Source organism: Symphalangus syndactylus, chromosome 5 (assembly GCF_028878055.3).
Source record: "Symphalangus syndactylus isolate Jambi chromosome 5, NHGRI_mSymSyn1-v2.1_pri, whole genome shotgun sequence".
NCBI classification, from domain to species: Eukaryota; Metazoa; Chordata; class Mammalia; order Primates; family Hylobatidae; genus Symphalangus; species Symphalangus syndactylus.
The window spans coordinates 16,511,696-16,526,335 of record NC_072427.2 but is presented as its reverse complement, the minus strand read 5'-3'; the positions used below and the strand labels follow the sequence as shown (position 1 = coordinate 16,526,335).

The window sequence follows — 14,640 nt, the reverse complement described above, 5'->3', positions numbered from 1 at the left end:
GATTCTTTTAGAGCAAGAAGGAGAAGGTGAAGGTGAAGGGAGTATCCGAAGCAAGGGTTGGAGATGCAGGGGAGTCTGCTAATGACAGACCCTGGGGTCCACAGAATACGAAGAAAGGTTTTGGGGTCAAAATTACTGGGAGAAAATGTAGTCACTTACTATTACAACCTTGGGGGCAGGCAGGATCTCTTAAACAAGATTTTTTAAAAATGCTTAACGGCATTTTTTTTAAATCAATAGATTTAAGCATTGAAAACACTAGTTCAATAGAGTGCCCCATAGACAAGGCAAGCAGACTAGTGACAGTCTGGGAGAAACTTGTGCAAAGCCAAGAAGAGAGTCATAGCTGGAACATTCAAGCACTCCTGCAAATCAGCAAGAGAAGAAAAGGAAACCCAACTTTTTTTTTTTTTTTTTTTTTTTTTGAGACACAGTCTCGCTCTGTTGCCCAGGCTGAAGTACAGTGGTGCAGTCTCAGCTCACTGCAACCTCCATCTCCTGGGTTCAGCAATTCTCCTGCCTCAGCCTCTCAAGTAGCTGGGATTACAGGCACCTGCCACCACGCCCAGCTAATTTTTTGTATTTTTAGTAGAGACAGGGTTTCATCACGTTGGCCAGGCTGGGCTCAAACTCCTGACCTCAGATGATCCACCTAGCACTTCAGCCTCCTAAAGTGCTAGGATTACAGATGTGAGCCACTGCTCCTGGCCAGAAAACCCAATTTTTAAGTGGGCAAAGGATTTCATAGACAACTCACTGAAGGGGAAACATACCTGGCTAATGAGCATTTGAAGGGAGGTTTGGTCTCACCAGCAATGAGAACAATGCAAATCAAAACAGCAGATACCACTTCACTAAAATCAGAAGTCAGATGCTATCAAGTTCTGGCAAATACGGTGGAGAGCCCTCAGGTCCTGCTGGTGTAAGTGCAAAGTGGTGCAGCTGTCTGGAGAGAAGGCTGACAGTACTTAGTGAAATGAAGAGCACATACTCCCCATGACATAACAATCCCAGTGATTGCTATGGATACACCTTCCCTCCCCACCTCCCAAAAAACTGTCTTTCCAAGGCTCATAAGGTTTAAAGTAACAGTGTGCGTCCTAATGAGGAGCTGGAAAGAGGCCGGAGCTGTGGCTCATGTTTATAATCCTAGCACTTTGGGAGGCCAAGGCAGGAGGATCACTTGAGGCCAGGAGTTTGAGACCAGCCTGGGCAACATTGAGAGACCCCCGCCTCTGCAAAAAAAAAAAAAAAAAAATTAACTGAATATGGTGGTGCACACCTGTAGTCCCAGCTTCTTGGGAGGCTGGGGTGAGAGGATCACTTGAACCCAGGAGACTGCAGTGAGCCATGATCATGCCACTGCACTCCAGCCTGGTGACAGAGGGAGACCTTGTCTATAAAATAATATAAAATAAAATAGGCAAAACTACAGAGCCAGAAAATAGATTCATGTTTGCCTAGGCCTGGAAGTAATGTGTGGGTCGGGGGTGGGTGATGATTAAGGAGTGTGGGGTTTGTTTTGGGGGTGATGAAAACATTCTAAAATTGATCATGGTGATGATCACTTAACAGTGGTAATCCCAGCACTTTGGGAGGCCGAGGCGGGCGGATCACGAGGTCAGGAGATCGAGACCACGGTGAAACCCCATCTCTACTAAAAATACAAAAAATTAGCCGGGCGTGGTGGCAGGCTCCTGTAGTCCCAGCTATTCGGAGAGGCTGAGGCAGGAGAATGGCGTGAACCTGGGAGGCGGAGCTTGCAGTGAGCCGAGATCGCGCCACTGCACTCCAGCCTGGGCGACAGAGCGAGACTCCGTCTCAAAAAAAAAAAAAAAAAAAAAAAACAGTGAATATACTGGAAGCCACTGAGTTGTTTACTTAAATGAGTGAATTGTATGGCATGTGAATGACATCTTAATAAAGCTGTTTTAAAAATGAGTAAGAAAGCAAACCACAGAATAGGAGAAAATATTTGCAACACCTATAATCAAAACAGAACTCATATTCAGAAAACATAAAGAACTTCAAGCCTAGGCCACATGGCAAGACCCCGTCTTTACAAAAAATACAAAAATTAGCCGGGTGTGGTGGTGTACGTGTAGTACTTGAGAGGCTGAGGCGGGAGAATAGCTTGAACCCAAGAGGTCAAGGCTGCAGTGAGCCATGATTGCACCACTGCCCTCCAGACTGGCCGGCACAGAGAGACCATATCTCAGAAAACAGTAATAAAAAATAAAAATAAAGAACTTTATTTATCTATTTATTTTTTGAGATGGAGTCTCGCTCTGTCACCCAGGCTGGAGTGCAGTGGCACAGTCTTGGCTCACTGCAACCTCTGCCTCCCAGGTTCAAGCAATACCTCTTGCCTCAAGCCTCCAGAGCAGCTGGGATTATAGGCGCCCGCCATCACACCTGGCTAATTTTCGTATTTTTAGTAGAGATGGGGTTTCACCATATTGGTTAGGCTGGTCTCGAACTCTCAGGTGATCCACCCGCCTCGGCCTCCCAAAGTAATGGGATTACAGGTGTGAGCCACTGTGCCGGGCCAAAAAATAAAGAACTTTAAATGTTAGTAAGAAAAAATTAAGACAACCTCATAGAAAAAGGAAAAAAAAACAGAAGATTTGAATAAGTGCAATCATCCCTTGGTATCTGCCGGGGATTGGTTCCAGGACCTGTGGATACCAAAATCCATGGATGCTCAAGTCCCTTATGTAAAATGATGTAGTATTTGCATATAATTTACACATCCTCCCACATAGATTATCTCTAGATTACTTATAATACCTAGTACAATGTAAATGCTATGTAAATAGTTGTTATACTGTATTGTCTTTTATTTGTATTATTTTTTATTGTTGTATTGTCATTTTTATTGTTTTTTTTTCTGAATATTTCCGATCTACAGTTGGTCGGATCTGTGGATTCAGAGCACCGACTGTATTGCAAAAAGAGAATCTCTAAATGGTCAATAAGCATGTGAAAAGTACTCAATATTGACACTGGTGATGGAAATGTGTACTAAGCCACATATGTACTAAAAGCCACAGTGAGAAGCCAGAGGCTGCATGGTGGTGCTGGGGAAGCAGGGAGTACGAGCGCAAATGAGCGGCTGGGTGGGCCTGGACCGAGGGCTTGTGCAGAAGTTTGGCTGCCTGGGCACCACCGGCAAGGACGTGCTCATCTCTGAGTTCCAGAGGCTGCTTGGCTTCCAGCTCAACCCTGATGATGGCACCTTCTTCCTGGACACGACCAACTGGAACCTACGAGCAGCAATTGGTGCCTATTGTGACTTTGATAGCCCAAACATCAGTGTGCCCTCTATGTCCTTTGTTGAAGATGTCACCAAAGGAGAAGCAGAATCAATACCTCCTGATACTTAGTTTGTAAAATCACGGTAGATGCAGAATTCTGGGACAGAGGCCTGGCTTCCAGGGGTTTGTCTTAAGTATGTCGGGGGAGACCAATTTGGACATGTGAACGTGGTATAGTGAGAGCGCTAGAAGCCCCTCAAAATTGCAGATGTCAGCGTCCAGATGTGCAACTCCAGCAGAGCAGGAATGTATCAGGGACAGTGGTGAATGTGCACTGCTACAGGACTCTGCTATGGAGCTGTTACCAGGAAGATTCTCAGTGTAAAGGTGGGTGGACTTTTAGGAGTAATGCAGCTGCCGTCATTTTTTGAAACGCAGCTCAATGCACCGCTGCATCCCAAGGTAGAAGGAAACTTCAATCAGTTTGCCTCTTCCCAAAAGAACGAAGAATCACATGAAAACAACTTAAAAGACCCTGGGGGTTCCGGGTTCCACCCAATCAGCGAAAACACACAGGCTCCTGCTCCTGACCAAACAGAACAAGATCAGAATAGACTTACAGAACTCTGTAAATCTGCCCCCAGCGGTCACGCAAACAGCTTATCAGTAGTAAGCCTCCATGGGCCTTAGTCCTTCAGGCAGCCTTAAACAGGAGCCAAGCCAGGCAAGGTGGCTCATGTTTCTAATCCCAGCACTTTGGGAGGCCAAGGCAGGAGGATCACTTGAGTCCAGGAGTTCGAGACCAGCCTGGGCAATATCAGGAGACCCCCCCCCTCCATCTGTACAAAAAAAAAAAAAAAAATTAAACAGATGTCAGCAACAAGAAAAATTAACAAAAGACAGAAGACCTGGCTCTGGGGTCTGAGGGTAGGAAACGGGTTCCTCTGGATTGCAGACCACATGGTCCGGACCCCCGGTTCTGAGCCCCCATCCCAAAAGAGGAAGAAGCAGAACAGATCTTTTTTTTTTTAGATAGAGTCTTACAGTCTGTCGCCAGGCTGGAGTGCAGTGACATGATTCTCAGCTCACTGCAACCTCTGCCTCCCAGGTTCAAGCGATTCTCCTGCCTCAGCCTCCCAAGTAGCTGGGACTACAGGCGCATGCCACCACTTCCGGTTAATTTTATTATTTTTAGTAGACACAGGGTTTCACCATGTTGGCCAGGATAGTCTCGATCTCTTGACCTTGTGATCCGCCTGCCTCAGCCTCCCAAAGTGCTGGGATTACAGGTGTGAGCCACCACACCCATGCCAGAACAGACTATTTTTCAAAAAACTCATTACACGTGTGAAGGCTGGGTTGCAAGAACGGTACTGAGGCTACCAAGTAGAAATCCACGCAGCCACCTTGGATTTTGTTTATTAGGCATCAGGCTAACAAGTCATTAGGTCATTTGGGAAGGGGAAAAAAAAGTTTAAAATGGGGGGGGCATCTTTTTAAACAAAAAGTATTTTGCCTATGCATAAAAAATAAGATAAAACCACAATGAGACATCATCAGAATGGCTAAAATTAAAATTCTTGACAATATCAAGAATTAACAACCAGAATTCTCTTACACGGCTGGTAGAAGGATACGATCATTTTAGAAAACTATTTTTGGTATCTATGAAAACTGAACATAGGCAAACCTTATAACCTGGCTATTCCACTCCCAGGTACACAATCAATAGAAGGATTTACATATATACACCAAGAGATATAGACAAAGCCAGGTGTGGTGGCTCATACCTGTAATCCTAGCAGTTTGGGAGGCCAAGGTGGGAGAATTGCTTAAGCCCAGGAGTTCAAGACCAGCCTGGGCAACATGTTGAGACCCCCCATCTCTACAAAAAAAATATATAAATTAGCCAGGTGTGGTGGCACACACCTATAGTCCCAGCTACTTGAGAGGCTGAGGTGGGAGGATCACTTGAGCCTGGGAGGTCGAGGCTGCAGTGAGCCACAAGCATGCCACTGCACTCCAGCCTCGATGACAGAGTGAGACCCTGTCTCAAAAAAAAAAAAAAGAAAATAAGAAAATAAAGAGAGAGAGCACAGAGCACAGAGGATGGGCTTCCAGGGTGCTGACAATGTTGTACTTCTTGACTTGAGTAGTGGTTACATGGGTGTTCGCTTTATGATAAATCATTGAGCTAAATGTGTTTATTTTGTGTACTTTTCTGTATGCATGTTATATCTTACAATTAAGAAGTTTTAAAAAGAAGACTATTTACTGGCAAGGAAGCATATTCCTGAAGCATCATGAAATGAAAAAAGTTTACAAAACCATTTGTATGGTGTGATCTCAATTTTACTCTATGAATGTATATATTTATATACATTTATATAAATTAAATGATCTGGAGTGATAAATATCCAGGTAAAATGGTAGTAATCCCTGGGTGCAAGCACAAGTGTTTTTGTTTGTTTGTTTTTTAGTGTCTATATATTTCTGATCTTTCTGTAATAAGCCTTTATTGCTTTTCTAATAAGAAATAAAGTCATTTTGTAGTATCGACCCAGGAATAAGCCAACAGATCGATAGAACAGAATAGAAAACTGAGAAAGAGATTCAATAGATATAAGAATTTGATGTGTGATAAAGGGGGGATTTTGAATCAGTGGAGAAAAGTTGGGTAGTTCAATACATTTTGTTGGTTCAATTGGCCAACCATTTGGAAGAGAAAGTTGAGCTCCATCTCATACCAGATGCTAAGAAAAGCCCCTACATTCCTTAAAAGCAAACAAAAAACTTGTATGTATTTTAAGTAAAAACATGAAAGTTTTAAAAGAAAATATAAGCAAATAGTTCCATAATCTTGGAGTGGAGAAGGCCTTTCTAAGCCTGGTAACAAAGTTGGCAGGCACAAAGTAACAGATTTGACAATATAAAAATATAAATATATGTGCATGCAAAAAGTTTACAATAATAACTGTTGTAAAATACCTAGGATAAATTTAACAAAAACTGTGGCCCGCCTATATGACAAAAACAATACAACTTTACTGAAGGACATAAAAGAAGACCTAGAAATAGGGAGAGCTTTGTCGAGGGTAGGAGGGCTGACTCCCAGCAGCTTTGCTAATATTTTTTAAAGGGCAGGGAAGGGAACTTAAATGTTCATGAGTAAGTTAACCCTTCCGACTGAGCAACGTGCAGTAATTTGAAAGAACGCATTACTGGTGCACACTCTTCTACCTGTCGGGAGAGCCTCTCTGCCCCTTCCTCCCACATGCTTTAAGCCTGGAGGAGGAGGAGTTGCTAAGCGTTAATTGGGTCTTGTTTGGCAGCGGGTGGGGTCACTGTGTTGGACACACCCCGTGCCCATGCTCCCTAGGCTGCCCCGCCCTGTTTGCCCTGTTCGCCCCGTTGGCCCTGTTGTTCCAGCAGCTCCCAGGCTGCCTTGGGGCAAGCCTGGCCTTGCCTCACCTGCCTTCACACTGGGAACTGCTGATCAGCTGCAAGTTCCCTTACCATGGGGCTGGCCAGATTCCCAGGCTTAGCCCAGGTTCAGTGCTCCAATCCAGCTTCTATCCCGGTGTCCGGACGGGAGGCCGTGTTAGACATGGCCAGGCCTGCAAGCTCAGACTGCCCAGGACCTCCTGACCCGGAAGAAAAATGAAAATGCATATACTCATGGTCGCAGCGCGACTGCAACAGGCAATGCCCAGTCATCACTTTACAGTAAAAGACACTACAAGCCCAGTACGGTGGCTCACACCTATAAACTCAGCACTATAGGAGGCCAAGGTGGGAGGACAGCTTGAGGCCAGGAGTTCAAGACCAGCCTGGGCAACATAGCAAGACCCCATTTCTACAAAAAATACAATAATTAACCAGCCATGGTGGCACATTCCTGTAGTCCCAGCTGCTTGGGAGGTTGAGGTGGGACGATCGCTTGAACTCCCATGGTCGAGGCTGTAGTGAGCTGTGATTGCGCCTTTGCCCTTCAGCTTAGGTGACAGAGCAAGACCCTGTCTCAAACAACCACAATAACAACAAAAACACAAAGAACAGATTTTAAACTGCCTAGGTTCAAATCCAGGTTCCACATTTGCTAGTTAGCTGTGTGATCTTTTTTCTTTTCAACTTTTTTAAATTTTTAATTTTTGAGACAAGACCTCCTTTATGTTGTCCAGGAAGGAGCACAGTAGCTATGCATAGATGCAATCATAGCACACTACAACCTCAAACTCCTGGCCTCAAGTGATCCTCCCAGCTTAGCCTCTTGAGTAGCTGGGACTACAGAACATGGCTCTGACAAGTTACTTAACCACTCTGTGTTTCCATTTTCTCCACTGTTAGATACTATTATACTAAAACGCTATTATGAAAGTATCTGCCTTCCAGAGCTCTTATGAGTATATCCTAAAGCATACTTAGAACTGTGCCTGGCACATATCTATGTACGTTAGTTGTTATCAAAGAGTCTCAGAAAACCCCTTCCCAGGCAGAGTTCCACCCCGTGGACTGGCGGGCTGCCCTAGCACTTTTACCGAGAACCAGGAAACTGGAGAAACTGCCTTTTTTTTTTTTGAGACAAGGTCTTGCTCTGTGGCCCAGGCTGCAGGCTGGCATGCAGTAATGTGGTGCAATCTAGGCTCACTGCAACCTCCTCTGCGTCCCAGACTCAGGTGAGCCTCCTGCCTCAGCCTCCTGAGTGGCTGGGACAATAGGCCCTCCACCACCACACCTGGCAAATTTTTCTATTTTTACTAGAGAAGGGGTTTCTCCAGGTTGCCCAGACTGGTCTCAAACTCCATCTGCCTGCCTCAGCCTCCCAAAGTGCTGAGATTACAGGCGTAAGCCACTGCATCCGGCCTGAAGAAACCACTTTCTAACACACCAGCCTCCCGGCCTCCTGTGCACTAATTGCAGTCAAATGGAACCAAAATGAGATGGAAGTGTCAGGAGGGGGCACATTTTGTGCTGGTTCTCAAATCCAGGCCTCTCTGGTGTGAGGCATTTGCTCAGCTAATAATGAAATGAATTGTGCTTTGATCCTCATCTGACTGCTGATCCACGTACATGGGCTCCTGTGGGAACCTTTCTGGAGACTGGCAAGGGCAGCCTTCCAAGGTTGCCTGGCTGAGGGCCAAAGCCTTATCCTAGCTGTGGTCCCTTTGAAACCCCACCTCCACCCCGCACAGGGCCAACGTGAAAAGATGCTCATCATATAATAAGAAAAAGAAAAAAACAAGAACAACAACAAAAAAACCAGAAAGATGCTCATCGTGTGTTGTTGAATGAAAAAGCAAAAGGCATGCCGGGCGCGGTGGCTCAAGCCTGTAATCCCAGCACTTTGGGAGGCCGAGGCGGGTGGATCACGAGGTCAGGAGATCGAGACCATCCTGGCTAACACGGTGAAACCCCGTCTCTACTAAAAAATACAAAAAAATTAGCCGGGCGTGCTGGCGGGCGCCTGTGGTCCCAGCTACTTGGGAGGCTGAGGCAGGAGAATGGCATGAACCCAGGAGGTGGAGGTTGCGGTGAGCCGAGATCGCGCCACCGCACTCCAGCTTGGGGGACAGAGAAAGACTCCGTCTCAAAAAAAAAAAAAAAAAAAAAAAAAAAAAGAAAAAGCAAAAGGCAGAACAATGTGTCTACTATAATTAGTGTTTAAAACATACATGAAAATGCATTTTTGGTCTAGAAGGATGTATGCTACATACAGTCAGCCATCCCTCCGAATCCTCAGGGAATTGGTTCAGGACCTCCATGGATACCAAAATCCTCATCCTCAGATATTCAAGTCGCTTATTTGCATATAATCTATGCACAACCTACTGTATACTTTGAATCATCTCGATTACTTATATCTAATACAATGTAAATGCTATGTAAATAGTTGTTATACTGTATTTTTACATTTTAAAAATTATATTTTTCTTTTTTCTGAAGTACATATATATTGTTATAGTTATATATATTATATACAGTTATATATATAACATATATATATTTATATAACTATATATATATATTTATATATGTTTTTTTTTTTTGAGACAGGGTCTCATTCTATCACCCAGGCTGGAGTGCAGTGGCACAATCACAGTTCACCGCAGCCTCAACCTCCCAGACTCAAGCGATCCTCCCACCTCAGCCTCCCAAGTAGATAGGACTACAAGCATGCACTACAATGCCTGGCTAATTTTTTGTATTTTTTGTGAAGATGGGTTCCCATTACGTTGCCCAGGTTGGTCTCAAACTCCTGGTCTCAAGCGATCCGCTGCTTTTGCCTCGAAAAGTGCTCTTACCTGAATATTTCTGATCCACCGTTGGCTGAAGCCATGGTTACAGAATCTGTGGATTTGGAGGATAAAACTCTAGTTCATAGTGCTTAGTTACTTTGGGGCTGGTTTTCCAGGAACCAGGTGTGAGTGTGAAGGAGGAAATATTTTCCTGTTTGCTTTACACCCATCAGTATTGTTTGAAGTTTCCATAGAGAGCACATGCAACTTTATTTTTAAAAATAAAGGTGCGGTGGCTCACGCCTGTAATCCTAGCACCTTGGGAGGCCGAGGGAGATCACGAAGTCAGAAGTTCAAGACCAGCCTGGCCAACATGGTGAAACATGGTATTTTCAGTCTCTACTAAAAATACAAAAAATTAGCTGGGTGTGGTGGTGTGCCCCTGTAATACCAGCTACTTGGGGAGGCTGAGGGAGGAGAATCACGTGAGCCTGGGAGGCAGAGGTTGCAGTGAGCTGACGTGGTGCCATTGCACTCCAGCCCTGGAGAGAGTGTGAGATTCTGTCTCAAAATAAATAAATAAATAAACAAACAAATAAATAAAGGTTTTTTTTTTTCTGGCCAGGTGCAGTGGCTTACGCCTGTAATCCCAGCACTTTGGGAGGCTGAGGCAGGCAGATCACTTGAGGTCAGGAGTTCGAGACCAGCCTGGCCAACATGGTGAAACCCTGTCTCTACTACAAATACAAAAATTTGCCCGGTGTGGTGGCACACACCTGTAGTCCCAGCTACATGGGTGGTTGGGGCACAAGATTCGCTTGAACCTGGGAGGCAGAGGTTGAAGTGAGCAGAGATTGCACCATTGCACTCCAGCCTAGGTGACAGAGCGAGACTCTATCTCAAAAACAAACAAACGAAACGTTTTTTTCTACAAACATCAAATCACAGAAAACTGTTTACAACATATATTGCAGACAAGGTGTTAAAGTGATGTCTGTGTTTATGAGTAGAAAAAAATAGTTGGCCGGGCACAGTGGCTCACGCCTGTAATCCCAGCTCTTTGGGAGGCCGAGGCAGGCGGATCATGAGGTCAGGAGATCGAGACCATCCTGGCTAACACAGTGAAACCCCGTCTCTACTAAAAATACAAAAAATTAGCCAGGCATGGTGGCAGGCGCCTGTAGTCCCAGCAACTGGGGAGGCTGAGGCAGGAGAATGGCATGAACCCGGGAGGCGGAGCTTGCAGTGAGCTGAGATCGTGCCACTGCATTCCAGCCTGGGCGACAGAGAGAGACTCCGTCTCAAAAAAAAAAAAAAAAAAAGAGAAAAAGAAAAAGAAAAGAATAGTCGAAGAGAATGGAACAAAACAACAGTGGTCGTTATCCCTATATTTTAATTTTGTTTTTTACCCTTTCCTATATTTTTCAAACATTAGAAATAAAAATAGATTACACTTTTCTAGTCAGAAAAAATGACTTTTTTTTTTCTTTGAGACAGGATCTCACTCTATCATCCAGGCTAGGGTGCAGTGGCAAGATCATGGTTCACTGCAGCCTCACCCTCCTGGGCTCAAGTGACCCTCCTGCCTCAGCCTCCCGAGTAACTGAGACTACAGGCACATGCCACCATGTCCAACTAATTGATATTTTGTAGAGATGGGATCTAGCTATGTTGCCCAGGCTGGTTTCCAATTCCTGGGCTTGAGTAATCCTTCCACCTCAGCCTACCAAAGATTATAGGCGTGAGCCACTGTGCCTGACAATTTTTTTAATTAAAGGAAAAATATAACAATGAAAACAGATAATTAAGGATATGTGAAAGGAAACCAGAAAATTTGAAAGGTTTGAAAGGATAAACGAGAAAATGAAACCTTTTAGTAAGGAAAAATAATTGGGAACAATACAAATCAGAATGATAAGATATACTAAAATAGGCTGGGCGCAGTGGCTCACGCCTGTAATCCCAGCACTTTGGGAGACTGAGGCGGGCAGGTCACCTGAGGTCGGGAGTTCGAGACCAGCCTGACCAACATGGAGAAACCCCGTCTCTACTAAAAATACAAAATTAGCCAGGCATGGTGGCACATGCCTGTAATCCTAGCTACTCGGAAGGATGAGGTAGGAGAATCGCTTGCACCTGGGAGGCAGAGGTTGCAGTGAGCCAAGATTGTGCCATTGCACTCCAGCCTGGGCAACAAGAGCAAAACTCCATCTCAAAAAAAAAAAAGAGAGATACTAAAATAATCTAAAAGAATCAGCTAAGATATTAACAGTAATAGGCAGAAACAGTCAGGCATGGTGGCTCATGCCTATAATCCCAGCACGTTTGGGAGGCCAAGACAGGAGGATTGCTTGAGCCCAGGAGAGTTTGAGACCAGCTTGGGCAATATGGAAAAACCGTGTCTCTACAAAAAATACAAAAATTAGCCGGGCATGGTGGCATGTGCCTGTAGTCCCAGCTACTCAGGAGGCTGAAGTGGAAGAATCACTTGAGCCCAGGAGGTCAAGGCTGCAATGAGCTATGATCCCGTGCCACTGCACTCCAGCCTGGGCAACAGAATGAGACCCTGTCTCAAATAATAAAGAAAAAAAAAAGAAACCACTAGAAAGCATACAAGTGGGGAGCCTTACCCAGGCCTTGCAGACAGGAGGCCCCGGCTAAGGCCCGGGAGCATTCTCTTCATCACGGGGCCCTTCACGGGGTTCCCTGAGAGGGAGATCACAGCTCTTTGGCAACTTTGTGTGCACCTAGCACTCAAGGCTTCACCTTCTGAGTTCTTCCACCCTATTTCAGTCACATGGGCATTTGCCTAATACTCTGAGGACCGCAAACTCTTCGAGGGCCAGTGCTGGGCTGCCACATGCTCAAGTTCCTGCTTGTTCTATAACTTCCCCATTGCTTGCCTCTGATCACCTTGAGCCCCTCCAGGCTCCACATCTGGGCATCTTCAAATCAGGCCTGCAGTCCAGGCCCCTGTGCAGCCTGAGCAAGTCACCTCACCCATATGAGCCTCAGCTGCCATCCCACTTTAGGGAGGTTAGTTGTGCAGATCAATCAGATGATGTTTGCCAAGTGCTGGGCACACAGTAGGGCAGTTAACAGATGTCTAGGGAGGAAGTGACTATGACTGGCATTCCATCCTGCAAGTATGGCACGTAAAATGTGGCACAGAAATTCAGGATTCCACCCTGCCCGGGTTCCATGTGCCCGCTGCTCTGCCCTCCCATAATAACAGACCTCTCATAGCAGCAACTGCCCTTGGCCTACAGATCAAAGAATGCCATGGACTGCCCCATGCTAACCCCAGGACAGCCGAGGAGACTTCTTGTGCAGGAGAGAATGGGGTTCTGCAAACACAGAGGGTACCCTGAGACTGGCAGTGAGCCCTCAGCAGGCCCCCTCCCTACGCAGACCCTAGACCCCAGAATATGGGCTCCTGGCTGAGCCTTCAGCGGGCTCTGTTGGGGCCCTGAGTTGTCCGTGGGACACGCGCTGGTGGTTATCAGTTAATATTAGGGCAATGCTCCTCCCTAAATCACAAATGAGCCCTCAAACTTATAGCTGTGTTCAGCCCAGGAATGGCATTGCTGGTAAGATCAACAAAGTTTGTCTGGGAATGAGAGTACTGTTTCTCAAACTGTAATATGCACATGATTATGCAGGATCTTGTAAAAATGCAGATTCTAATTTAGTAGGTCTGAGTGAAGCCTGAGATTCACATTTATAACAAGCTCCTGACTGATCCTGCTGCTGCTGCTGCCCCAGGAATCACACTTCGACTGGCAAGCTGCTAGACAATGCCCCCATACCTATGAAATCACTAGACTGAAAGGGACTCCAGAGACCACATTTCCTGCTTCCCATTGAGGACAATAATTCTTCCTGCAGCATTTCTGATGGTGGGACAGGGCCTGGCATTCACCAGGTGCTAAGTAGATGTTAGCTGGCCTGAAATAAAATTATTTCCAGGAACAGGAAGCTCTTCTGGTAGAGGCAGCTCTCTCATGGTTAGAAAGCTCCTTCTGTCGAGCCAACACAGGCTCTCTTAAAGTGCCACCCACTGGCCTTGGCACACCCCACAGCGCTCCATCCACCAGGCACTGTGGCAAAGTGCCAAGGTCTAACAAAACGTTTGCAACCTAAAAAACAACCAACAAGAAGACAGAAAAGATTGACTCCGAAAAATAAAAATGGCACAATCACAATAAATGTTAACTGTCTGCAAAATGTAACATTTGCCAAATAGGCAATGGCAATGTGACTATTATGTTGTTAGATATAAATTCTATTTAATTGTGGGTACAGATGCATTTTAATATGCCTCATGTGACCTGGGGTGGGGCCTCTAAAAGTAAATGTGTCTCTGGACCTCAAAGATCTTAAAAGACCCTGTACCATCTTCCTCAGACTGTCAGAAGTTAGCAATTGTGACCCCCCCCAAGTCATGCCTCTCCTAAGATAAACCAGTTCCACAGGTCTCCAGGCTTGACCCACAGTAAAACACACCTCACAAAGAATTCAGAATGCTTCCAGTTTCTTTTCCCATCAAAAATAACAAGGGAGGGCCGGGCACAGTGGCTCACACCTGAAATCCCAACAGTTTGGGAGCCCAGGAGTTCACGGCCACCATGGACAATATAGGGAGACTCTGTCTCTAAAAAAAACAAATGACAGAGGAAGCTGGAGGCCGTGGTTCATTCCTGTAATACCAGCAATTTGGGAGGCTGAGGCAGGAGGATTGCTTGAGTCCAGGAGATCAAGACCAGCCTGTGCAACATAGCAAGACCCCATCTCTATTTTCTATACACACACACACCACACACACACACACACACACACACACAGTTTCCAAACCCATCCCAGACCTAACTGTATCAAAAACTCTAGGAAGGACACCAGATATATGTATTTTGTGTAAAGGGCTCAAGAATAGACCTAAGAAACAGGTAACACTAGACGCCTCTAAGGAGGAGAACTGGTGGCTGGGAGACAGAAATGGAAAGACCTTTTGTATTTTTAAAAGTCTGAGTCAGCCGGGTGCAGTGGCTCACACCCATAATCCCAGCACTTTGGGAGGCCGAGGTGGGTGAATCATGAAGTCAGGAGTTCGAGACCAGCCTGGCCAACATGGTGAAACCCCATCTCTA

General features: G+C 45.5%; 2 protein-coding genes across 3 annotated transcripts in view; one reads left to right on the top strand and one right to left on the bottom strand.

Annotated features, from left to right (window-relative positions):
* Positions 1–14,640, bottom strand: part of ARPIN (actin related protein 2/3 complex inhibitor) — an 81,682-nt gene that overhangs the window by 61,748 nt on the left and 5,294 nt on the right. Inside the window, exon 1 of one of the 2 annotated variants that reach the window (XM_063638568.1) lies at positions 774–935. The exons of the other annotated variant lie outside the window; for it this stretch is intronic. The gene's annotated coding sequence lies outside the window, so the exon portion shown is untranslated. Of the gene's footprint in view, positions 1–773; positions 936–14,640 lie in introns of those variants that run through there. 2 annotated transcript variants of the gene reach the window in all.
* On the top strand, positions 3,108–3,947 carry LOC129481530 (protein ILRUN-like). The gene is given in 2 exon segments (XM_055276694.2): positions 3,108–3,430; positions 3,626–3,947. Coding segments are annotated over 2 exon segments (645 nt in total).